The sequence below is a fragment of the Carcharhinus amblyrhynchos genome, chromosome 20, assembly GCF_965287045.1.
Source record: "Carcharhinus amblyrhynchos chromosome 20, sCarAmb.v2.hapA, whole genome shotgun sequence".
Taxonomy (NCBI): Eukaryota; Metazoa; Chordata; class Chondrichthyes; order Carcharhiniformes; family Carcharhinidae; genus Carcharhinus; species Carcharhinus amblyrhynchos.
The window spans coordinates 26,110,340-26,138,254 of NC_137343.1; the positions used below are offsets into that span (position 1 = coordinate 26,110,340).

General features: G+C 39.4%; 1 protein-coding gene across 1 annotated transcript; it reads left to right on the forward strand.

Moving 5' to 3' along the window:
• Positions 1–95: 95 nt before the first annotated feature.
• LOC145355849 (protein phosphatase PTC7 homolog) lies at positions 96–27,248 on the forward strand. Its single transcript, XM_080208276.1, has 6 exons — positions 96–660; positions 18,593–18,772; positions 20,449–20,647; positions 23,231–23,354; positions 23,829–23,958; positions 24,614–27,248. The coding sequence occupies exons 1-6, from the start codon at positions 459–461 to the stop codon at positions 24,670–24,672; spliced, it is 894 nt and encodes a 297-aa protein (XP_080064402.1). The 5' UTR covers positions 96–458; the 3' UTR covers positions 24,673–27,248.
• The last annotated feature ends 667 nt before the right edge of the window (positions 27,249–27,915 follow it).

Consider the following 27,915-nt stretch of genomic DNA (forward strand, 5'->3'; position numbering starts at 1 on the left):
GCGTCAATTGTGACGTCAGGACGGGGGTGACGCTCAGCCCGGCTGCGTGACGTAAGGGCGGTGGATGACGCACTGCCGAGCCTGGTCATGAGAGTGCTGGGGTGTGTGTTGAGAGAGAGGTAGTGGCGGTTAGGAGAAGTTCGTCTTTGCTTGGTGTCGATGCGTCTTGCGTAAGGAAAGATGGCGATTATCGGGCTGCAGTTCGACGGAGCCGGCCGGGTCCACCTGCAACAGAGACTTTGAGTGACGAGAATTGTTTTTGATTGGGTGGGAGAGTGCGGGGGCTGAAGTACGAGAGGAAAGAGCTAGTGGAGCTGTTGTGTATTTGTGCGTGCCGCTGTTGTGAGAGCTGAAGGGAGGGAGGGGGGGAAATTCTTCTGCACCCCCCCTTTCCTCCCCTCCGGTCGCTGTGGGCTGTAAGGTGCTGCTCAGTTTTCCCCGGGGACGGGGGTGCAGTGATGTTCTCAGTTTTGTCTTATGGAAGACTGGTGGCCAGAGCAGTGTTAGGAGGACTGTCTCAGACGGACTCACGGGATTACAGCTTAGTTACAGCCAGTTGCGGCTTCGGGAAGGACTTCAGGAAAGGGATTTTGAAGAAGGGAATGTGTTACGGAGACGACGCGTGTTTCATTGCCCGGCACAGGAGCGCCGATGTCTTGGGTAAGTGGATCGTTTTATTGTTCGTTTCTAGTCAGAAAACGGCAAGTATGAATCGGTAAACAACGGAGTAAATGGCTTGGAGCGAGCCCAGCTTTGTGGCAGGTACCAAAGGCCTGGTTCAGCATCCACCCCCAGAACAGAACAAAATTCACCGAGTTAAAGTACGGCCTATACCATTTGTTGTTTTAATATTGTTTTAAAACCTGTTTTTTACCCTTGATATTATCAGCCACATGTTAGCCCGCACTCCGCCGATTGGATAAATCGTGGGCCTCAATTTTTAGTCGCACTTCCCATGTTTTTATGTAATATATGAAATTATCAAACTTTTCCGGTCTTCCTGATCATTAAAAAGCAAATTTATTGACCAAGTTAGCTTCTGATTGGGAATAAATAGTATCTTTTTCGGGTTACGTGCGTGGGACCTTTACTGACTAGCTATGAAATTGGGCTTTGTTTGTGTTCATTGCAAAATTTGGTAAATTTCTGCGATCGAATAGATTGCTACAGTACTATTAACGTACCGCAGTTTCAAAGGTGTCTTTGAACAAAAGGTAGTCACTTCTGTATTTGGAGTGATGTAACAAGATTGAGTTCTGCCTTTCTAAACCATCGGAAATATGAAATCGACCGGTTGTTGCAATTATCTGTAAGTTTGAGTGTCACATGTAGGCTTACATTAACACTGCAATGAAGTTACTGTGAAAATCTCCTGATTGTCACGCTTTGGCGTCTGTTCGGGTACACTGAGGGAGAATTTAGCATAGCCAATGCGCGTCTGTGGGAAGAACATAAGAAATAGCAGGAGTAGGCCACCTAGCCCTTCGAGCCTGTCCTGCCATTCAGTAAGATCGTGGCTGATCTGAAGTGGATCAGTTCCAGTTTCCTGCTTTCTCCCCATAACTCTTAATTCCCATGTCTATCAGAAGCCTATCTACCCGTGACTTCAACATATTTAGTGAGGTAGCCTCCACCACTTCAATGGGCAGAGAATTCCAGAGATTCACAACCCTTTGAGTGAAGAAGTTCCTCCTCAATTCTGATCTAAACTGCACCCCCCCCCCCCCCTCTTATCTTGAGGCTGTGTCCTCTGGTCCTGCTATCCTTTCTAAGCAGGAAGAATCTCTCTACCTCTACCTCTACCCTATCCATCCCCTTCATTATCTATACATCTCTATAAGATTCCCCCCTCAGCCTTCTAAACTCCAATGACTACAGACCCAGTCTATTTAGTCTCTCTTCATAGTCCAACCCCCTCATCTCCTGTATCAGCCTAGTGAACCTCCTCTGCACTCCCTCCAAGGCCAATATATCCTTCCGCAAGTGCGGCGACCAAAACTGCACACAGTACTCCAGCTGCGGCCTCACCACGGAGGCAACCCACGTATACACAAGCAGAACCTGCAGAGTCTGCACAGACAGTGATCCAAGCTCAGAATTGAACCCGGGTCCCTGGCAGAGGCAGCGGTGCTTGCAACTGTGTTAAGATTACATACTCTGAAGCATCATGAGTATGCTTGATAATTTAATTGTTGACTAATTAGTTTGTTTGATTCCAGCATCTGCAGTATTTGCTTTTATCTTGAAACTGTAGTTGTCATACCCCCTGCAGTATCTAATTTAATTGACTTGGTCTGTTCTGGTTTAGTAAAATCAGAATGATGAAACTTAGTATTTGTGCATGTGTGCTGTTCTACACAAATAGAACACACAAGTTGCAAAGATTTTTCTGCCTTTGGTTGTAGTTATATTGTCACATCTATTTTACTGGGACAGTTCCAAGATGCACTTAAACAAATATCCAGATTTAAAATTTGATTTAGATTTTAATTTCAAGAGTGAAGCAGTGAGCAAATGGGAAATTTTGCCACAAGGACGTCCGCACCATGGGGACGGTGGAAAGGATTTCATATCCCCATCTCAGCTGGAAAGTCATCAACGCAGTCACACTGGGGAGAGGCCATTCTGTGTGTGTGGGAAGGGATTCATTCAGTTATCTAGCCTGCAGAAACACTATCACTCCATACCAATGAGAGATCATTTGAATGCTGTGACCGGGGGAGTGGTTTCAAAAGCTCTCTACCTCTACCCCACGACTGCATTCACACTGAGGAGAGACTGTTCAGCTGCTCTGCACAAAGAGATCTAGATAGATACTGCAGGGGGTATGACAACTATAGTTTCAAGATAAAAGCAAATACTGTAGATGCTGGAATCAAACAAAATGCTGGAAAATCTCAGCTCTGGTAGCATTTGTGAGCGAGAATAGAATATTTCCTGTTTGTGTTAGTACAGTATCAAACCTGCTTTGATGTGTTTTGAAAATAGGCACTTGTTTTGATGCACAAAGCATTTTACAGTTTGAGACCATCTGCAGAGCTCTGCTTATGAGCAAGTGTGGGGTGGCAAGGTGGTAATGGTTAGCACTGCTACTTCAGGGACTTGGATTTGATTCCAGTCTTGATTGCAAAATCCTGATATTCTCCTCATGTCTGTGTGGGTTTCATCTGGGTGCTCTAGTTTCCTCCCACGTCCAAAGATATGCCGGTTAGATGGATTGGCAACACAGATGTAAATTTAGGGGGGATTATTGGGGTTACGGGGTAGTGCAGAGGGTGAGTCTGAGTGAGATGTTCTGTTGGAGAGTTGGCAGTGACTCATTGAGTCAAATGGCTGCTGCCTTTTTTATTCCAATTCAATCAAATCAAGTCCAGTTTAGAGTCTCAACAAGTTGAGACATTCTCGATCCAAACTGACAAGACAGGGCTCTCACCACCTGTCTTGGGCTAGATCTACATGATCCAAGCTTATTGGAGTAGGCATACTCCTCTAAGGTTTGATCTCATTTGCATCTTAGCCAAAAGGCTGAGATGCTGTTTTTAAAAATTGCTTCAAATTAAGCTAAAATGTAACCTAATGACTTCAACCAAGGACAGCATGTCCATTCTACACTTGATCTTAGCCAAAAGGTTGGGCCGCCTTCTGTGCTATAGTAATTCTGTGATTCTATTGATTAGAACTCCCTCCTTGGTCCTGAAAAGTAGGCAGCATAAAAACAGGGCTTTGGAATTAATTTTACAGCCATCAGTCTGAAAATTGAAGCAACTGTATAAATTGAGCCTTAAACCCATCGTGGATTTGCACTTTAATTTATACTTTTTTAATGTTAAAATCATTATAATCTGAGTTAAAGATTGTTCCAAAAAGGAAATGAATCAATTCTTTAAAGTCGAGAACCAACAAGTTTATTTTGGAATTGTTTTCACAATTGTACTGATATTTGAAGAATCATAGAATCCCTACAGTACCAAAGGAGGCCATTTGATCTGCACCAACTACAATCCCACCCAGACCCTATTCCTGTAACCCCCACACACACCCTGCTAATCCCCCTTGACACTAGGGTCAATTTAGCATAGCCAATCAATCTAACCTGCACGTCTTTGAACTGTGGGAGAAAACTGGAGCACATGGAGAAAGTGCAAGCTCCACACAGATGGTGACCCGAGGCTGGATTTGAACATGGGTCCCTGCTGCTGTGAGGCAGCAATGCTTACCACTGTGCTGTCCTAGTGAGCCTCTGGCAAGTTAGGGAAATGCACCAGATAACATGACAAATTGTATGTGGGTTGCACCAGTGGCTGTCGTCTTTATGTTGGACCTTGGTGAACTTTATTTGTAGTCAGTTGTCTAGTGGTCAGTGATTTGTAATGCTACTCCATTTCAGAGATGATCCACATCAAAGACACATTCTGTTCGTTGAGAGTATCTTGACTAAAGAGGGGAGAGAAATAGTTTGCCTACAATTTAACAATCTTCGCTGTATACATTTTTTTTCATGGTTTCTGTTGAAAAATACCTATGTAGATTTGTCACACTGTAATTACCATTCCTGTTCTTCTCCCAGTGATAATGCTGCAGTGCCATTTCTTGGGGCGTAATTATGTCTAAAAACAGTCAACTTGAACACTGATGCTCAGCTTTACCCTTCCAATCCTTCTGTCAAACTGCTTAGCTGGCATTCAGTCTTGCACGAGCTGAAATTTCTTCCATTTAAATAATGGAAAGACCAAAGACATCATCTTTGCCCCTCACCTCAAATCTGTATTTTCCTAGGCTGTTGTCATAGAGGTTCATAGCATGGAAACAGGCCCTTCGGCCCAACTTGTCCATGCTGCCCTTTAAACCGCCTAAGCTATCCTAATTGCCTGCATTTGGCCCATATCCCTCTATACTCATCTCATCCATATAACTGTTTAAATACTTTTTAAAACCAAAATTGTACCTGCCTCTACTACTACCTCTGGCAACTTGTTCCACTCACCACCCTCTGAAAAAATTGCCCCTCTGGATACTTCTCTGTATTTCTCCCCTCTCACCTTAAGCCTGTGCCATCTAGTTTTAGACACCCCTTCCTTTGGGAAGAGATATTAACTTTCTCGCTGATCTATGCCATTCATTATGTAGACCTCTAAGATCACCCCTCAGCCTTCTACACTGCAGAGGAAGCCTCTCCTTATAACTCAAACCACCACGTTCCAGTAACATCCTAGTAAATCTCTTCTGCATTCTTTCTAGTTTAATAATATCTTTTCTACAATAGGTGACCAGAACTGTACATGGTATTCCACAAGTGGCTATACCAGTATCTTGTATAACTTCAACAAGATGTCCCAACTCCTGTATTCAATGTTCTGACCAGTGAAACCAAGCATGCTGAATGTCTTCACCACTGTGTCCATCTGTGACTCCACTTTCAAGGAACCTGAACCCCCATCTCTTTGTTCTGTAACTCTCCCCAACACCTTGCCATTAACTAAGTTGTGTCCTGGTTCAATCTACCAAAATGAATCACCTCACATTTATTTAAATTAAACTCCATCAGCCATTTGTCAGCCCACTGGCCCAATTGATCAAGATCCTGTTACAATTGGAGATAACATTCTTCACTGTCCGTTATGCTACCAATCTTGGAGTTATCTGCAAACTTACTAACCATGCTTCTTGTATTCTCATTCCAATCATTAATATAAATGACAACTAACCATGGACCTAGCACTGATCCCTGAGGAACACTGCTGGTCACAGCTTTCCAGTTTGAAAAACCAACCTTCCACAACCACCCTCTGGCTTCTGTCATCAAGCCAGTTTTGTATCCATTTAGCTACCTCGCCCTGGATTCTGTGAGATGTAACCTTATGCAACAACTTGGACTAACTTTAAAATGGCTTGCAGTGTACTCCTTTGCATCTTAATTTTCTGGCTGACAGCCTTCACTGCAGCATGGGAGCAATGTATTCAGCAGCAGCCTGAAGCTCTGAGGAATAGGAACAGCAACAGCAGCAAGAGGAACATCTGACCATGTGGTATCTTGTCAAAGGCCTTGCTAATGTCCATGTAGACAACAACAATTGCACTGCCCTTGTCTATCTTCTTCGTTACCCCTTTAAAAAACCTCAAATTTGTGAGACATGATTTTCCACTCTCAAAGCCATGCTGACTGTTCCTAATCAGTCCTTGCATCTCTAAATGCCTGTAGATCCTGTCTTAGAATACTTTCCAATAGCTTACCCACCACAGATGTGAGGTTCACTGCCCTGTAGTTTCCAGGCTTTTCCCTGCAGCCTTTTTTAAACAGCACAACATTTGCCACTCCCCAGTCTTCAGGCACCTCACCCTTGACTGTCGATGATTCAAATATCTCCACTAGGGGACCTGCAATTTCCTCCCTAGCCTCCCACAACATCCTGGGATACGCTTCATCAGGTGCCAGGATTTATTTACCTTGATGTGCTTTAAGTCTTACAGCACCTCCTTCTGTGTAATATGTACATTTGTCTTTGGGTGATCAGATTGTGGGCAATCTTGGCATTCTATTTAACTTGGGAGTTGAGCATTTTACCCTCTGTGCTCCATGACACAGGCTATCTACTTCCATATATGTCACATTGCCTGCTGTCACGGAACAGGTAGTTTTAAATATCTAAAGACTGTACTATTAAATATTAGAAATAAAGTATAGATTTAAGTGGGTCTAATTTAATGTTTAGACCCACTCAAGGTGTTTTGATGTATGGGGGTTTTGATTTCAATTCAAACTGGTAGCATTGTGTTGAGCTTTTGACAAGTAAAGTAAACATGAGCTTGGGAAAGAGATGTCGCTCAGCAGCCAGAGGCCACTTTAGGAGAGACAGACCCTGTGATATGTTTCAGCTGAACTCATAGATGGAACTAGGAAGCCAAAGAGAGAATCGTGTTCTCAGTTCTGTCAGCAGCAGGCCAAGGGAGCAGCAAAAAGGCGCTCTTTCCAAAAAGAACACCAGAAACTAAAGAACGGCTGGTAATTAAAACTAGAGAATGAAAAGATATGTTAAAGATGGAGCTGAAAAGTGAAGCAATTGGTTAAGTTGGCTCATGAGAGTCCAAAGATATCGGAAGTGATCCTAAGATTTGCAATATTTTACTACAGCTTGTGGAGCAATGGTTAAAGCAATTAGTGGCCAGGTCTGAGTTTGTGAAAGCTTTAAAGCATTCAAGATAAAGGAATACTGAGTGTTAAACTGGAAACAAATCTTTGTTGGAATAGCTGAAGGAAAGCATTGCTGGAAGATTCCAAAGTGTTTTCTTGAGAGTGGAGTTTAAACTCATTTAGAAGCCAGACTCCACTGAAGTGATTCTTACACTGAGAGCCCATCTGGGCGGATTGGAAGAGAAATCCACAGGTGGATGGTGTCTGTCACTTTATATCAGAGCAAAATGTGTCTGACCACAGTCAGCCTATGGGTTTAAAGGGACTGTTTACCTAGAGTATTATAGCAGAAAATATATCTTGGAACTAGTGTACATTTGTGAAGATAAGGGAGGGGGAGTGGTGAAGGAATATTGTATTGTATTCAGACATTTCACATTTAATTTTTTTTGTTAAAAGCTAAATGGCAGTCCTCTGGCTCTGTTCCTCTACTTTCTAAAAATAGTACAAGTTACAGCCAGGGTTCCATTCTGGGATTTTCCTGTCCAGTTAACATCGGCTGAGACTGTAATGTTACTACGGTCTTCAACTGTCATAGAACATTACCACGCAGTACAGGCCCTTCGGCCCTCGATGTTGTGCCGACCAGTGGAACCAATCTAATGACCCTCTAACCTAAACTATTCTAATGTTACCCATATGCCTATCCGCCCTTAAAGTTGCCGAGTCCACAACTGCTGCAGGCAGGGCATTCCACGACCTTACTACCCTCTGAGTAAAGAACCTATCTCTGACATCCGTCCTATAACTACCACCCCTTAATTTGAAGCTATAATTTAAAGTTGTCAGTGGTTGAAGTCTTTGTGAATGCCTTTATCACCACAAATCTCAGTTTCAAGCCCCTTCTGGCTGGCTCCTATCTTTCACTCTTCATAAATTCCAGGTCATGCAAAACTGCATTGCTTTGTTCCTATCCTGTACCTGGTCCTACTCCTTTACCCATCTTTGCTTAACATTTGACAGGAATAGAAGGCAAGCTCAAGGACTGGTTGTGTCCCTAGTCAAGTTGCTTCAGTACAGATGCAACACCCTCATCTATCTGACAATGGAAAACTGGATGTCCTATTCAGAAGTAATTCAACCATACCAACTCCCATCCCATTAGTCTACTCTTGATTATCAGCAAAGTGATGGAAAGTATTGTTGACGGTTCCAGCAAGTAATACTTAATTCCAAATAACCTAACTCATTATTTGAGGGTTGGCTTATGAGGACAGACTGAGTAGACTGAGACTATACTGATTAGAATTTACTAGAACTGGGGGAGATTTTTTTTTGAAATGTATAAAATTATGAAGGGAAGAGATAAAGTAGAAAGAGGTTGTTTCCGCTGGCAGGTGAAACTAAAACTAGAGGGCATAGCCTCAAAATAAGGGGGAGCAGATTTAGGACTGAGTTGAAGAGGAACTTCACCCAAAGGGTTGTGAATCTGTGGAATTCCCTGCCCAGTAAAGCAGTTGAGGCTACCCCGTTGAATGTTTTTAAGGCAAGGATAGATTTTTGAACAGTAAAGGAATTGAAAGTTGGGGTGAGTAATTGGAGCTGAGTTCACAAAAAAAATCATCTGTGATCTTATTGATCTGGCTCGAGGGGCCAGTTGGCCTACCCCTGCTGCTAATACTATTAACCTGCTCACTGGGATTCAGTTTGGGTTCCATCAAGGCCATTCAGGTCCTGACTTCATTACAGCCTTGGTTCAAACATTGACAAGAGTTGAACACAAGGTGGGAATGACTGCCCTTGCTATCAGCACCAATTTGATTCAGCTTGACATCAAGGAGCCCTAGAAAATCTTGAGTCAATGGGAAGGCAGTGGCCACACGCCATCTTGACTTTGAACTCTAGTGCCATTTTTTTACTGTCACCGGGTCAGAATCCGAGAACAAATTTCGTAACAGCACTGTGGAGATGCCTACTTCTCGTGGACTGCAGCAGTTCAAGGTGGCAGCTCATCGCCACCTCTGAGGCAGTCAAGAATAGGTAACAAATGCTGACTTAGCCAGTGATGTCCACATCCTGTTTCAGTATAAAATAGAAAGTACATTAGCTGCCAGGCTCCAATATTTCTGCTGCCTTCGACTTTCTAGTGCCAAGATACTGAAATTCTTAGTTTTGGTCAGTATCTGCAACATTGATTTTTGTAGTCCCTGTGCCCGTGTTCTAACACACCAGTGAGTACCCCAACCCCATAAGGATATCTATGGCCTGTTTAATCCCATTAAACAATTTTTTTGTGACTTATGTTTTCCTGATTTCTAGATTCAGTCTATTTGTGAATTAAAATATTTCTAGCTGCAGATAGTTTTAATGTGGATAAGGCTGAGGTTATCCATTTTGGTTGGAAAAATAGACAAATTATCTAAATGGGGAGACACTTCAAAGTGCTTCAGTGCTAAGGGATCTGGGTGTCCTCGTGCGTGAATTGCACAAAATTAGTATACAGGTGCAGCAGGAAATCAAATGGAATATTTGCATTGCTAAAGGAATAAAGTAGGGAAGTGTTGCTACAGCTGTACAAGGCATTAATGAGACCACACCTGGAATATTGTGCAGAGTTTTGGTCCCCTGAAGGAGGGATGTAGTTGCATTAGGGGGGGGTTTGGAGGAGGTTCAGTAAATTGATTCCAGAGATGAGCCGTTTGTCTTGAAGAGATTGACCAGTTTAGGCCTATACTTTTGCATTTAGAAGAATGAGGGAAGGTCAATTGAGATATACAAGTTGCTAAGAGGATTGATAGGGTGGACTTAGGACAGGATGTTTCCTTTTGTGGGGCAATCTAGAACAGGAACTGTTTTAGGATGAGGAGTAGCAGATTTTTAAACCGAAATGAAGAGAAATTACTTATCTCAAAGGATCGTAAATCGTGGAATTCACAATGTTGAGTCCATAGATGCTGAGACATGGTTTGAACGGTTACGTAGAATGGGCAGGAAAGTGGGGTTGAGGCTGAAACAAGATGAGCCATATTCGTGTGGAATGCTGGAGCAGGCTGAAGGGGCTAAATTGCCTCTCCTGTGTTCCTGCTCTTATGTTCCTACATTTAAAAGCTGGTTTTGACCCCCCCATTTCATCATAGTTTTAAATTGAAACAACGTGGTCAAATATCGCAACGAATTCAAGCTGGTGTAAAATGTCTCTGAATTATTCTGTTCCCAGAACTTTCCTCCTGTCATTTTGTTTTCATTTCATTTCAATGGCATGCATCAGTACTATACATGACTGGTTGTCGTAAATGCTGTGATATTAGCAACTGGAGTGCTGGTTTTAAAATGTTGCATTTTTTATACCACAAGTATTTTAAATTTCAATTAATGAGAATATAGTTGAAAATAGTCCAAATAAATGAACCAGCTAGGTGCTGAAGATCATCTGCTTTAGTCTCCACCAGTCTATTGTTCTCTGACTGTGATCTCTCCTTTCACCCCCTCCCCACATTTGATGGGAGAACCTTGAATTGCTGTGGCTATGTTCCTTGAAACTCCCTCCATAAATTCATCCGTCACTGCTACTGTTTTAAAAATCTGCCTTTAAACCCATTTTTGATCCAACTTTTGTCAATTCATTCACTGGCTTGGTTCTGTAAAACGAATCTGTCAAACCATGTTATCCTGACAAACACTTGTTTGTTGCATCCATCTGAACTTTTTATTTTTCTGGCTTTTTTGTTCTTGTACTGCCTTTCCATTAACTGAGGTGATCTTTGGACTAAAGTATTACTTAATATCTTTCACTTTATAGTTTTCATTGGCAATTTACACTCCCCTATCAAATAGCTTTGTTTTTGTCCTTGTTTTAAGTGCAGTATGAAATTCTTTTTAGATCTTGTGTATTTACAGTTTTGTTTTACTGATACTTCCTTGGGTAGATTAATGAATACTGTCACAAGTTGCTTGGCTTTTGTGTGGCAGACTGCTATGAAATATCATTAGATTCTTAAGAGAATGAAGTAGAAAGCAATATTGGCTGCTAATGATGTAGAACAGGGGTCTCCAAACTACGGCCTGCGGGCCGCATCTGGATTGGAGTTTGGAGACCGCTGATGTAGAAGAACAGTGCCATGGGGGAACATATCAAATGATGTTCAACAGTTCAGGAGAAATAGATCCTGGTAAGGGTAGGAACAAAATAAATACTAATGTGACACCGTAGATAAATAGCTTAGGAGAAAATTTGAGAGTACAGAAAGAGGCACTAAGTTTGTGGACAGCATGATGTGTGTAAAAGGAGGTTAGGGGAGAAGTTTTTTAAAAGTAGGAAAATGAAGAGGAACTTCAGTCACATCATCAAGGAACAAAATAACCATAGCAGGCACTTAAAAAAGAGCTGGGAAGAAATTTGGACAGGGTGAAATTTCAGGTAGCAACAGCAAAATGGCAGATATGGTAAATATTGAAGCAAAATATTTTAACCAGACATCAAGTGGACATGATATCAGAAGATGCTGTTAGAAACAAATGAAGCACTAATGGTATACCTCCGTGTGCTGTGTTAACTCAACATTCTTACAATTTTTCAGCTCTTGAGGTTTTTCCATGCCTGGCCAATGTTCTATAACTAAGCTGAAAAAAAAAATTTGTGCTTGCATCTCGCTGAGGAGGCTTCAGGCAAATCCACATCCAACAACCTGCTTTGAAACTTCCGCTCACATTTTGACGGCTGTGACAAATTGCACCATAGTATCTGAGACAATCCACAACATCTAAATAAAACAACACAATAACTTGTCCCATCTCCCAGTGTTAATGGGTCCTTAAATAATTCTAGGATCAGGATTGGCATCTTTACCAAGAACTAATTCATTGTTCGTTGGGCTGTTGTGCCCTATCAATGTTCCGTCCATTTCCATCCATTAGTTTTTGAGATGCTTACAGTTAGACTAATGGGCAAAAATACCTCACCATTGATGATGGAGGTCATGCCTTAACCATGAAAATAGTAAACTGACCTCTGAGAAATCCCTAGTCTGGATGGAAAGCTATCAAACATTTTAAAGAATCATGGAAGAGAGCGCATTGGACCTATGGCACATATTTAGTAATCCATTAGAACAGGTGTTATGTCAGCACCAGTGGGTAGGTAACGTAGGTATTGCTGGTCCAGGGAACTTTCAGTCAGTCAACTTAACATTGATCATTGGAAAAATAATGATGTCCCTACTAAAGGGAAAAATAAAAACTCTTAAAAACAAAGTATAATTAGTCAAAATGGATTTCAAAAGTGTTGCTGGAAAAATAAATCTGAATTCTTTGAGCAGGGATAGTCGGTGAGGGTAATGTAATGGATGTAATATCTCTAGATTTCCAAAACACAGTTAAGGTGCGTTTTGATGAATGTGAGTGGCAGCAAAGTCAGATGACAGTGGATAACGAGCTGGCTTTAAGATAAAACAAATTTGTGTTAAACAAAAGGAAACTATTCAGCATGACACAAGGCTAAAGAACATTAGGGTTGTGTTCCTCTGGCATCTATTGCCTACAGGCCAAACTTTATTACTTGGCCACTCAACATTTTGCTGCAGCTATGCTCTGTTTAAGTCAAAATCCTGGGTTGCTTCCAGTTCTACATTCTTGTTGCTTCAGCAGTGGTCTTGCTGCTTATAATATCCATCTGTTCTCACTACACTGCAATTCATTGCTCCTACAGTGAAGCATGCCCTCCATGAAACTGACTCCCATTACTTCTGTATTCTAGCCTCCCTTTTGTGCCTCACCCACCAGATGTTTTCCACTTGGGTCTTGGTCTTCCCAATCTCCAGATTTCTGCCTGGAGTCACAGAAAATTAGTCATTGCCTGAAGTTTTAAGTTTGTCAGAGCCACTCAGCTATCTCCACTTACCTTTCCTTGTGGTCCTGCAATTTTTCCCACAAGTAATTATCCAATATTTGTTTGAAAGCCACAATTGAATCTGCCTCTACCACACATTCAGATGCTGGATTCCAGATCCTAATCTCTTGTTGCATAAAAATGTTCTTCCATATTTCTTCAGATTGGTTCTTTTGCCAATCACCTGGTTCTCCACCCTTTCACCAATGGGACCAGTTAATCCTTATCTACTCTGTCCCAACCTCCTATTTTCAACAGCTCTATTAAATCTCTCAACCTTGGGGCATCTGAAGAGAGCAGCCCAGCTTCTTAAACTTATCCTCATGACTGAAGTCCCCAATGCTGGAGCCATTCATATAAATCTTCTCTGCACTTTATGCCTTCACATTTTTCCTTCCCAAAGTGTGGCCTCAGAATTGTTGGACAGTGCTCAGATCAATGTTTTATAAAGGTTAGCCGTGACCACCTTGCTTTTGTATAAAGCCCAAGTTCCATATGCTTTATTAACCACCTTCTCAACTTGCCCTACTATTTTCAACAGTTTGTGCCCACATAAGTGCCTTTGCGCTTGTACCCTTTTTTGAATTGTATTCTTTATTTGACATTTCCTTCTCACCAAAATGTACTTTACACTTCTCCACATTAAGTATCATTAATATGGGTAAAGAAAACAGTGGTTTGAATATTGCTAAAAAAGAGGACATGTGGCCAAAGTTTTTTGCTTTGCATCCATGAGAGTAAATGGAGGAATATCAAATTTCAAACTATTGTAACAATTTGTACTTTGCGATTAGGGTGCGCAATGATTGATAAGTCAACTCTGACTGAAGTATTGCCATGCAGAAAGCAACATGGAACTTGGGAATTCTATAGTTCCCAGGTGGTTTAAAACAGACGAGTCTTGAATGCTGGTCCCTGCATATGAGTATATAACTTCCAGCAAGCATAAATGAATCACCTTATGAACTGGACTACTGATCTTAAATTGGTTCTTAGTGTTCCTATTAGCACACTTAGCATTTCATTTCAGGACTTGTTGAACAATCACGGACATTAGGACCTAAAAAGTGCCTCATCTACCTCAAATTCCTCTGAAAAGACAATCTGTAGAAAAAATATTGAACAGGTAAAGGAGCTGTTGCATGTTGCTACAATGCTACACTAGTGATATTTCCCAATAGTAGAAATGCTGCCATGAGTTCAAAAATACATTTTGCTGACTACACAATTGAGCAACATTGTGAATGAATTTCAGTGCTAATGTGGTTCCAGGTATGTAGGCCATACATCCTTGGCTAATCAAGTCAAACAGCATGTTCCTTCAATTGTTCATAATAGGCAGAGTACAGCCTGTACTTAACCAGCCCATGCTTGCAAAACCCAAGACAAACCGTCTACTATTGGAAGTGATTTTGCAATTGGACAGTTAAACAATTCTGGTTTTGAGGTGTGGGAAACAACCATTTGAGAATCCATAACACATAGCAGCAGAATTAAGCTACTTGGCCCATCAAATGTGTTCCACCATTCAATCATGGCTGTTCTTTTTTCTCATCCCCATTCTCTTGCCTTTTCCCCATAACCCCTGATCTCCTTAATAATCAAGAACCTATCTATCTGTCTTAAAGACACTCAATGACCTGGTCTCCACAAACTTCTGTGGCAAAGATTTCCAGATTCAGCACTTGCTGGCTGAAGAAATACCACCTCCATCTGTTTTAAAGAATTGTCCTTGAGCCTGAGGTTTAGGCCTCTGATTCTAGTTTTTCCTACTAGTGGAAACATCATCTTCATGCCCACTCTATCCAGGCCTTGCAATATCTTGTAACTAATACTGGATATCAGTTAAAGAACATCTTACTGATTTCCACCCCCCCCCCCCCCCCCCAAATCCTTCTAAACTCCAAGTACAGACCCAGATTCCTCAACCATTCCTCATACGACAAACTCTTCATTCCAGGGATCATTCTTGTGAACGTCCTATGGACTCTTTGCATGGCCAGCTCATCATCCCTTAGATATGGGGCCCAAAACTGCTCTCAGTACTCCAAATGGGGTCTGGTCAGAGCCTTATACAGCCTCAGAAGTACATCCCTGCTCTTGTATTCTAGCCATCTCGACATGAATACTAACATTGCATTTGCGTTCCTAGATGCCAACTGCATGTTAACCTTAAGAGAATCTTGAACAATGACTCTCTCAAGCCCCTTCTAATTTTCTAAGCATTTTCCCATTTAGAAAATAGCTTATGCCTCCATCCTTCCAAAGTGCATAACCTCACACTTTTCCACATGGTATTCTATGTCACTTTGCCCAGTCTCCTAACCTGTTGAAGTCTTTTGCAGCCCCCCTGCTTCCTCAATACTACCTGTCCCTCTAAAGACGTTTTTGTCTTTTTATTCCACAGGTGGAGGTCCACCTTGTTGTCACACGAGGGGCATGCACACGGTGGGTCGTGCGTGGGCTGCTCTTGGAGGTTCTGGGAGTGGCCTCGTACTTCGTGTCGGTGTGTGTGCTTGATCCTGGACCGGTAGATGGGCGCCGCAACAGCTCAGTGACTAGCACTGCTAGCTGTGCAGATACATGGATTTGGGCCTGTGTCTGTGGGAGTTTGCGCATTCTCCCTGTGGTTGCGTGGGTTTCCTCCGGGCGCTCCGGTTTCCTCCCACACCCCAAAGATGTGCTCTTAGGCTGATTGGTTTACCAAATTGACACTATTCTCCCCTGAATCTGGCTAAGTTAGGGGTTCCACTCGTAGACACGCAGGGTAGGTGTAGGAGGATGCGGCGGCGCGGGCTCGTTGGGCCGAAGGGCCTGTTTCCCGTGCTGGGTTGTTCTTCTTGTTCTTTATATCTTTGTATCATCTGCAAACTTAGCAACGGTGCCTTCAGTTCTTTCTTCAAAATTGTGAATGTGTATTGTGAAAAGTTGTGGTCCAGCACTGACCCCTGAGGTTCATCATTAGTCACTATCTGCCATCCTGAGAGCCCCCTTTATCTCCACTCTCTAGCTGACTGACAGAAGGCAATTTTCTATCTATGCCAGGATGTTACCCTTAATACCATGGGCACTCAACTTATTTAACAGTCACCTACTTTAACCTTGTCAAAGGCCTTCTGCATATCTAAATAAATCATGTCCATTGGTTCTCCTTTAACCTCCTTGTTACCTCCTCAAAGAACTCTAATAGATTTGTCAGACATGACCTCCCCTTGACAAAGCCCTGCTAACTAAGTCCTATTTTATCATGCACTTCCAAGTACTCTGCGATCTCATCTTTAATAATGGACTCTAAAATCTTGTTAATGACCGAAGTCAGGCGAACTGGCCTGCTGCCTCCCTCTGTTCTTAAACAGCTGAGCTACATTCACTACTTTCCAGTCCTCTGGGACCTCCCTGCCTCCAGTGATTCCTGAAAGATCACCACCAATGCCTTCACAATTTCCTAAGCTGTCTCTTTTAGAACCTTGGGGTGTAGTCCATCCGGTCCAGGTGATTTATCCACTTTTAGACCTTTGTTTCCCCAGAACCTTCTCCCTTAATGATTGCCCCCTGACTCTCTTGGAGCTCTGGCATACCATTGGTATCTTCCACTGTGAAGACTGATGCAAAGTAACTATTCAATTCCTCTCCCACTGCTTTGTTTTCTATTATTACTTCTCCAGCCTCATTTTTCAGTGGTCCAATGGCCATTTTTGCCTCTTTGCTTTCACATATTGAAAAGACTCTTCCTATCTCTTATTGCTAGCTTCAACTTGTATTTCATCTTCTCTCCCCTTATTCCCAGGTGAATAACTTAGAAGCATTCTTAAATATTTGAATTTAACAGAAAATTTCCATTTTGGTTTCAGCAAAGAATGCATGAAATTTTGAGACTGAAATTAAATCTCAGAACATTTGTTCTGAAATAGTTTCTAATGTTTTTGAAAGTTGTATTCCATGGGAAAAATAAACCATCTTCTGATGGTAGTAAAATAAATTGACTCCTGGCACTTGCTTGGAAAACTGAACCAAAAATCAAACTACTTAAATTTGAGAGTTGAAGCAGAGTTATCTGTTTCTTGTTTACTGGATCTGTCTGCCAGCATCAAATGTCTGAAAGCTGAGCTGGAAGAGTCTCTTGCGTTTACACTTGTACTGAATGGATCCTGAGACACCTGTGACACTGACTGGATAGTATTCAATGTACAATTTTTTTTAAGCAAGACTTGGAATTCCAAAAATTGTTGGTGTGTATGGGACTGAAACACTGCACGAGGTTCAGAGCTTTTTGTACTGCAAAACATTGAAGATTTGAGGAAATCCTGAATTATTTGCTTTCACTCACCACAACAATTGTCTATAATTGGCCAGAACTCTGGTTTGTCATATTGCTGAAAAAAGATTGGAACCATATAGCAGTGTTTCATTGAATAATTCAAGAACTATATGCTTGATGGCAGTTGATGATTTGTATGAAAACTGTTGCAGCTGTTTTTTTTTACCATATCCTATGCAGTAAACCTTTGCCAGTTTGTTGAAAGAGACTGGTGTCCATTATTCAAAAATTGTGTACGTCACAAATATGATCTAGCTGAATCCAACCACGTGCTGGAACAGTTTGTCAAACTGCTGCAAACAACTAAAAATTTTCTTGGCAAAAGTCAACTTGACAACTTTCACAAATTAAGTGATAGAAAGTGTTATTTGCTCTTTCACAATTAATACCTGAAAATGTAACAGGAAAGGAAATTATGGTTTGAGTGTAACAGTGAGCTTTAGATCAAACTTGATCTGTTTGCTAAATGAGGGGCAAATTTGTAGTCATGTGCAGGTGAGCTTGACTTTAAAAGTGATTATGTTGCTTGGCTTAAAAGTACACTTGACAAATTTAAGATTTTCTGGTTTCAGTCTGGCCTTTTAGTTCATAGAACACCTGTGTTTTGGCTCAAAACTGAATAGTGGAAATGATTTCAATACACAAGTGGACTGGAGATGGATCTGTTTACGCTGCAAAATATCTACACCAAGACTGTTGAAAATATTGTAAAATGCTTAACTGGAGGTGATCCAGCTTTTAAAATTGTGGACCACGCTGTTTCGTGTTAGACTCAACCTGGCTGTTTGAGTTTACATTCTCAGTAGTTGTCGATAAAATCAAAGTATCACTTGAAGCTGTAATAAGACGTGTTGTATTTGATACATTTGCACCAGAAATCCAAAATTTGTTGAGATGATTAAAAGTATTTGTTGGTAAAACATGTTAAATATATTTACTAAAGTTAGTGTATGTGGCTACAGAAGTGTAACTAGCTACACCTCTGGCTACTCAGCAACTTTTACTTCTATTTTCAAAATGAAATAAAATATTCTGGTGTCAAGTTACAATTCAAAACATCTCCCATGAGAAATTTGAGAAACAAACAACAGTAAATGCTGAAAACACCCAATTTCAGCAATGGGCCCCCACACTATTTAACTTCCCTGTTCTTTGCACAGATGGTATCAGACTTGCTGAGTAGTTTCAGCTTTCCAACATTTTATTTTGTATGTAGACTCAAATTAATTTTGAGTCTTTATATAAATTGCTTTTCTCTCAGGAGTGGCAGATGGGGTTGGCGGTTGGAGAGATTATGGAGTTGATCCTTCCCAATTCTCAGGGACCCTGATGCGAACTTGTGAGCGTCTGGTACGGGAAGGCCGCTTTGTACCAACCAACCCTGTCGGAATCCTTACTGCAAGCTATTGTGAATTGCTACAGAACAAAGTCCCATTGTTAGGTAAGTTCTCAATATTGATTCGATATGTTTTTATGCTGATTTTCATTTTTGCTTGTTTTACTGCTTTTTAACTTCTGTATATAAAGTTGCCTCTGTTCATGACACTCTATCACAAATTTGTTTACCCAAATGTTGTTGTACACATGGCAGCTTGTGGCCCAAAAACTTTGTTCCTCCATAATTTACTTTCCCCATGTAGACAGCACACACTAAGCGTGTGCTGACTCCGCATATATGCAAGTTTGCTGTTAGATGTTTTAAATTTTGCCAGAGTTCATGGAAATACAACTCCTGCCAATAGTGGCAGTTGACTGTACTGTGGTTAATAAAATCTTTATTCTCTTGCATTATTTTGCAAAAGTTTGGTGCCAATTACTCTGACCAATTACATTACTCAACTTGTTGTCACAATCTTTCTTTTAACACATCCTTATGTGCTTATGATTGCCAAAAAGTGCATCTTGGCCCAAACGGTGTTTGCATGTGTATAAGGCCTCCCATTGTTTTATTGGAAGGAAAGTATTAACTCAAGCCTGCTGCTCCATTTATTCACTTGTTTAAGCTCTGGAATAAGTTACAACTGGTTAGCCATTTGATTTTCTACATTCATAAACTAATTTAAATTGCTTGCTTTCAGTGCTTAGTCTTCTGTTCTATGTCCATGCAATTATAGAATCACACTGTTACACTGTTCAGAGGCAGTGCATCTTGCTTTCAGCTCCTTATAGCCAATTTTATTGTTGCTTATTGAAACAGCTCTTGATTTTTCCATAAACTCCACCTTTAGCCTATCAAGCTTCATTCTTCAGAGCTATCTATTGTAGTCTTCTAGTTACTTCCCCTACTCTTTCTTGATTCCCTCTTAAATGTTGATTAGTTGTCATGTTCTTATTCTTTGCATGAAGGGATTCTTTTTGTCCAATTGTGCTCTCTTTTGTTTTTTTTCCCCTGCACTCCAATATGCTTTCAAATATGCAGAAAGTACTCCAACTGTCCTTTAAATATATCCATCTACCAATATTGTCTTGCCTATGGCCAGGGATAGAAAATCCTCAACACAAGAATTCAATGTTCCTGAATAGCAGTAAATTCCTTAAATCCATTCAAACCTGAAGCCAAAGAAGACAAATCGTTGTCATTTATGTTGAGTGAGATTGAGCTGTTAGTTTGTGCTAGTTTGACCATTCTCCTGAAATTGACCAAATCAATGCTAAAGATTACGGGATTTTGAGCACAAGTTACATTAAACGGTTTCCATGATCTTGAACCGTTGGTTTAAAGATTGTGCTGGAAATAGGCCCTATCCTCAAATTGCCACACCCTCAAATTGAAATAACGAACATGACAGTTCTCTACTGATTGAATAATTGCAAATGAGTGCAATGATACTCTTCAAAGAACTTTTTGTTATGGTACAAGTGGACTATAGGCATGTTTTTAAAGATTAGCTTCAAGCTAGGCGAATCTTCCAGCCCCCCCTCTGCAGAATATGTCTCCCAACTGAACTCAAGCTCTGAACCACATTCAGTGCAATAAATGATAAAGTTAGCATTTTCTCTGCTTAAAGTGCAGGCCCCATTACCATTTATCTGAGCTGAAACTTTGTTCTTAAATTGAACTGCTGACTGTTTCTCTGGGCACATGCACACTCTAATTATCTCATGATTTTCTTGCAGGGAGTAGTACTGCTTGTTTAGTTGTTCTGGACCGTAGTAGTCATCAATTACACACAGCAAACCTAGGAGACTCTGGATTTCTGGTGGTTCGAGGTGGCGAAGTGGTTCACCGGTCAGATGAACAACAGCATTACTTTAACACTCCCTTCCAACTGTCAATAGCACCACCTGAAGCAGAAGGTGTTGTCCTGAGTGACAGGTAAAGTACTAGCCTTTCTTTAAGATGTATGTAAATCATGAATATCATCAAGTGCTATATTGTGCAAGAGTATAAATAATGACATTTAATTCAAGAAATTGAGATTTGTAAAGTAAGATCACATTTTCAAATTTCTTACTGATAATTAGTCCCATTCCTCAAGGTGTCAAACCTACTGCGTTATTGTCACATTAGCTTTTATCGGGTGTGATACCTGAGTCAACCTTTTTGTATTAACCTACATACCGACTGTTGGAAGAGTACTGGGCCATGGGGAGTTGCAGACAAGCAGGTAGAGTTGGATATTATCTTGGACCCAGTCCGTATCCCAGGGACACATCCTGTATGCTGGCCACAAAAAATATTTCCATGTGGTCAAATGGCCCCTTGATTCTACTCAGACATTCAACAAGATCATAGCTGATCCTCTACCTCAAGTCTCTTTTCCTGCCCTTGACTTTAGCATCAAGATTGGGCATTGAAATAGAAGGTAACCAGATGCTATTAGATAAACATATAAAACCACTTAGCTATTTGGCCCCAAGTTAGTCATTTTAGCAATTTGTCACAATTTATTCAACATGTGTATGAAAGGGGTTGTTACAAACTTTCTGCAAGGTATAATAGTTATAACAATCCAGCATATACCCCACAAGCAGTACAATAGTTGTTTCAAAAGTTAGATTAGTTTTGCAGTGTCTTTTATAAATAATGCAAGCTGCTTAATCGCAACTGTTTAGGGAAATTTGCTGCTGAGGCAAACAGTGCATCAATTGCAGGTTTGTTATTGTAGGTTTTTTACCACACCTTTTTTGTGAACAAGGTTGCATCTCACTTTTTGTGCCATGAGGCACATTACATGAGGATGTAATGCTTTCTCTGAGATAGAAACAGCAGTCTTTGCTTTGGAAGGACAGCAAGCTAGGAAAAGATGGTGGAGTTGTTCTGTTAGCTAAGGATGACACTACATCTTGGTATTTAGATCTATTGTACTATCAGTTTGAGTAGAGATAATTGAGAGTAGTTTATAGGTCTAACACTCAAGGTACACTAGATGAAGTATAGGAGGAAAAATTTTGAAGATGCAAGATTTATCTTCAGGAGCTTAAGAAAAATCTCTTTACTGTTATCATACATTTTATTGAAGGAGAATAAACAGTAGGAAAGAATCCACAGTTCCTTTTTGAAGGACTGGACTCTTGCCTACTTTTGCATTACCTTAGATCTCAATCAAACAATTATGTTAGCTTATTGCATAAAGGATTGTTACTCTTACGCCTTAGTGCAATTCTCAAGTGAACAAGGAAAAGATTAGCATTGCTTAGCATTCTTTAGTTAATTTCTGACTTCTCCAGAAAATTTATGGTGTTCAGAAATGAGAGCATGTGATCCTCAGTTCACATTCCACTCTGCTGACATTTTCCAACAGTGTGCACAGTACTGCCAGGGAAAGTAAAACTGTATCTGGCACTGTTCCTGGTATGTAACTTCAGAGAATCTGAGTGACACTGGAGAGTCTCCATATGGCACTATCCATTAGAAAGCAGAAATGGGCAAAATGTGCCAAATAGTAGTGGATTATTGATTGTAGTTTAATTTGCATAAACTAAATTTTTATACTTTTGGAAAAATAAAATTGAATTAGTTTTTTCTAAAGTATTAAAATCCACTGTTCCTGTGATCAATTGACTGCCTTTTCTGATATGAATTACTTAAATATTTGTATTATTTCACTTAAGTATTCATGAGAGGAAACAAATTCCAAAGATTTAAGCATTAGTAAGCAATGTGGTTAAGCAGCAATAATTGCTTTGATCAGATTTGAGATGTTAGAACTTTTCACAAGTTAACTTTAGGGTATTTTATCCCTTTTCCCAAATGCAAACTGTAAAATCTTATTACAATATCTGGTTGTTTCTTCAATTAATCTTTCAGTCATTGATCCACAATTTGTCCATCAGTTTTGGTATTCAGTTCTGAACATGTTTCTGATTTGCCATAGATCAAGGTGTATACGTTGACCCAGTGTAAAAAAAAACTCCCATTTTCTTCAGTGCCAAAAATCATCTTTACACTTGGCTTATAAGATGGCCACCGCCGGAGCCGTAACATTAGTAGTCAGCCTCAATTTTCCACTTCACAAATGGATGTTTACTTACAAATACCTTGTAACTGAGTGCAAGGAGACAAGCAGGTGATGCAGACTATGTTGCAAAGATTCATAGATGAAGCTATGCCCACACTTGGCAGACCCTGCATGACAAACAATAAAGGTGGTGACTACCTACATCCATAGATTCCATAGGGAACTTATAACTTCATGATCTTCTGGGACTTGTGCTCGTGTGTTATTACCAGGAAAGTTATGCGAATCATTTTCTTGTCTTCAGTTTGAAAAATTCCTGTAAATCATTAATTTCAAAATTTCCATACACTATATAAATAACTGGCAGTGGAAATTTGAATGGTTGTAAAATTGTTTTGCTTGGATTCCAGCAATAGTTGAAATAGAGCTTAGTTGTATGGACTTTTATTCTTGAGAATCTGACATAAAAACTCTTACCTAATAAAATGTCTTCACAGCCCTGATGCTGCTGACAGTACTTCCATTGATGTCCAACTGGGAGATATCATCTTGACAGCAACTGATGGTTTATTTGATAACATGCCTGACTATATGATCTTACAGGAGTTAAAGAAACTAAAGGTATTTTTAAATTTATCCTGCTGTAAAAGTTCACAATTAGTGCAAAGTAACATAATTCACTGTGCGCCTTAAAAAAAACCGCCCCTGAGTAAACTGCTATTCCATAGTAGAATTGGCTATTTTGCAAGACAGTAATGCAATAAAATGTAATTTTTCTACCAAGCCACTAGACATCAAGTGAAATCTGATATTTGTAGTATTGTTCCACAGGCACTGTGGATTTCTACAAAATGCAATTAATTCTCTGGGTTTCAGAAAATCCATGGAAGTAAATACTATTCATGCACAACATAAATTCTACATGTTGGGCATCATTTTGTTCAATTTGCTATTTATTTCACCTCCTGAAAGATGCTATATGAATGTATTTTATTTTACTTTGTAGAAAAATGCCTCAATACACTTTAGACATGCTATTTAAATCTCCAAAGGATATATTGGGTGAAGTGAATCTAAATCTAATTGTGTTTTCAGAAAACCAATTATGAGAGTATTCAACAAACAGCAAGGAGCATTGCAGAACAGGCTCACGAACTAGCATATGATCCAAACTATATGTCACCATTTGCACAATTTGCTTGTGATAATGGACTGAATGTACGAGGTAAGATCACTGTATTGCTATGCGTATTCTTGTGTAGAAAACTTTAATTTATGCTCCAAGGTAAGGAATTTTTCATGCTGAGGACCTTGTAATAAACAGCAGTATTAAGCATAAACTATTTCGTTAAAACTTTGCAGTTAGCTGGTAGATGTATCATCTACTGGGCAAAACAGGACTCTGCACTATTTTGCCATAACTGAATATTCAGTTAAAGAAATAAATTTCTGCATCTTTGACTAATTTTAACTGATTTGCTGAACTGCTGATGTTAAATGAAACTTTTTTATTTTTTAGGGGGTGCGGTGAATGAAATTTGATATCAGACACTAAAATGACCTAAGTTTACAGCCCTTGTATTCACTTGGTTCTGGCTGAAGAAGAATAATTGTGCAAATAGGGAACCTGAAAAAAATTGTAAAGAGCTTGTTTACAGATGTTTAATGTATTGTCCCATGATGCATTACAATTTTTCACCTTGGTTTTCCTGTGATCCTTTGTGGTTTTGGTCGGGGGCCACTATGTATATTGGAGAGGAGTAAAAATCAGAAGAGATCGTAGTCTGTACTTTAAAGGATACAAATATATTTAACTGATGTAGATAAAAGCATGTTTATATGAAAACATGTTGCAAATTACCTTTTCTTTTATATTCCAGGGGGTAAACCAGATGACATCACTGTTCTACTGTCGATAGTAGCAGAATACACAGACTAACTATTTTAAGGGCATAGACACTTCAACCTAAATATCCTATTCCAGTTTCCTGCTGGCAGGACCTTATTTTCCCGACTACAACTTCTCGAAGGCTAGTCATTCCCACGGCACAATTCTTCTGTAGTTCCTATGGCTATTTAATGCTTAAAAAACACTTTGTCTATTTCTGCCAGCAAGATTTTATAAATATCCTTTATCACAGGAAAAAATACAAAAACCCTTCCAGTACAACTTCAACAGATTGGTAATTCGGAAGGAATGTTAGTCTGTTACAGACTGAATATTGGTGCCATGCCTATATATGGTGGTGGTTGAATAACTGCTTGCTCATTATGAAATTAGGTGCCACATGCACAGATGGGCACCAGCACTACTGCTTTAAAATCTGTATTCCTTTCTGATAAGAAATGTGCAAATATTGTGAATCACTGCTGATAAAGTGCAGTCCTCTGAGGAACTATTTGGGTTTGATTTAATCTGTTGCCTCTAATAGTTAACTGATTAATTTTCCTGGCAGCCGAAGGGCACAAAACTATTTTGAATGGACTAGCTTAGCTGCTCTGAATAGTTTTGGATAGAGAACAATTGACGACTATCAAATGTTTTAATGTGCAACCCATGAATTAAAGCCATGTTTTAACTTTATACATGATAAATCAGGTAACTTTTGAGAAAAATGTGTTCAGTGTAATTTTAATATTTTTCAGTACAGTCATGTTTTTCATTGCAACTGTACTGTATATAGTATGACTTAATTTAAATCATTTACATGTACCATGTACATGTCATTTTAAATAGACATGCTTGTAACAGGCATTTCATTTTATATTTTATTCGTCACACAAACCAGAATAATTTGTACTCTATTACTGGTTTTGCACAAATTGTTTGCATTTATGTTTAGAGATTGGATCAGAATTGTATTTTGTTTTCAATTTTGTTGTCTGAATGCTTTGGAACAGAATTGCTTTTTTCTAAATTCAGTATTTTGATGAACAGAATACAGATACACAAGTTTTTTTGCCTATTGATTATACCATTAATGTTTAATTATTCAGCAAACTTTTTTGTCAATTTGCAAGTTTGATAACTCAATTAGCATAAAAGCCCCAAGATGCTGGAATAAAACTTTCAAAATGAAACCAAGCCACATGAGATATTGGGTCAGATAAACAAGTACTTCTCAGACATTTGAAGGTGTATTTTAAGAGAGAAAATTGAGGATAAGAGGATAGGGTGGCAATGAACTTCAAGAGATGTTGATTTTATGCTAAATTTTTGCCCATGATTCTAACAATACTGAAATATAAAAATGCATTTTCCCAGATTGGAAAATTAACTTTATTTGTGCAATTTGTTTTATAAACACTGCATTGAAATGTGGGATGTATTGCAATTGTTTTCCAAAGAAAATTTCTTCCTTTTTAAAAACTTGATATGCAAAATACCTTTTAGTTTTCACACAAGCTGCAAAACAGTTCAGTGGTGGTCTTCCTTTTTTCTGATTTGAACTTGTGGAGTTACAAGAGTTGGCTGTGTGCACTGAATCTTCTTCAACCATTAGGGAAGTTCCAAACATTATTTTTGTACAGATCAACCCAACCTGATGCAAAAATGAAAGTAGCTTATTTTAGGCTTTAAAGTCAATGTGTCTAGGTTAATTATACTTGATTGATTATGCACATTGACCACTTTCTTGGTAGGAAGTTAAAGTGGCTTTGGCATCATGAGGCCTTACATTTCACTAAAACAAAACCCAAAGGGAAGTGGGGGGGGATTGTAGAGAATTCACCAGATGTTTTGTCGACCTAGAGCTTTAATTCCTGTTTGTTTTTTGAGGGTATTTTTCTAAGAATAGATCCAAGTACCAATTCTTTTTAAGTGCAAAGTTCAAATAAACTGCTTGCCACACTTGAATGTTGGATTGCAAAACAAAATCAAAGCACGATTGTATTCTTATCAGAAATATCATTCATACCCTTCTTATTGGTTCTGCGTGCACACCAAAGACCAGAATGCATTTCCTCCCCTCTTCCCACCCCCTCCCAAACAAAGAACCTATACTGTGTTTAAGCAATACTGTACTGAAACATTTTTTAAAAATCTGCTTTGAGCTAGTGTTTTAATTTCAGACTCTGTTTTACAATGCACTATTATTAATGTAGGAGATTTGCTCTACTGGAGCCAAGTCTTCAAACAATAACGAATGCTCCTTGCGCACAAGTAAATATAATTGGACAGTCTTGGTAGCAGGCTTTTGACAATATTCTTTAAAGCAGGCTATCTTTTTCAATTATTGTCACAATTGCAGGAAAACAGATTTCACATCTTGTGTCCTTCATCAAGTTGATTTGTCATGAAGAAAGCATAGAAGAATTGGTGTGTATATGTATGTAGAAGTAATAACTTGGCAAGAAAAGGGTACACTCCCTCTCAATGAAAGGGGATGTTTTAATTACCTGTGTAACTGTAGCTAGCATATGCTTTAACTGTTACGTATATATAAATGCAGGAATAGTTATGTACATATGTTGAAAGGCTGTGCAAATGTACTTAATAAAAGTATAGTATTTATACTAAGTGTTCCTTTTTTCAGTGTAAGGGAGAATATCAGAATATAATTTATCTGAAGCATATTTAAAAGTAACTTAATTTAAAAAAGTAAGTCAGTCCCAAATATACTATAAAAACACCAGTATAGTTGACTTGCTAATATTATGACAATGTTTATTGAAAAGTATCCCATGCATTTCCTGAATGAAGCTACGGCATAGTTTTTCTAAACCGTATGCCATTCCACTATGCTAATTTCTATTGGCTTGACTACACAACTTTTGTGTACTTGATTTGATGTCTGTACTCCACAGCCTTGAATCTAAAATGCCACTTGTTTTGTCTAGACTAGATAACACATATGTAATTGTCATCTTTTCAAACCTTCAGTGAGTTGAAACTGAAATAACTTTTTAGAAAACGGAAAAGTGATGAGTAACTTTTAAAAGAAGAAATTTTAATATCTGAAATTGCTAACAATATGATAAACACCACAAATCTATCATGGATTGTGAATGAATGTTTAACATTACTAAAGCTCTTTAAAATTGGATGGTCCTTTAAATTGCAATGTTTCCAGTGTCCTAAGTGTTTTTTCGATTCTTAAATCATCATTCAGGTATTGATTTAAAATATAAAAAATGTTTTCCACAACTAGACCAAAGGATGAATCGGTTTTCCCCATAAGTT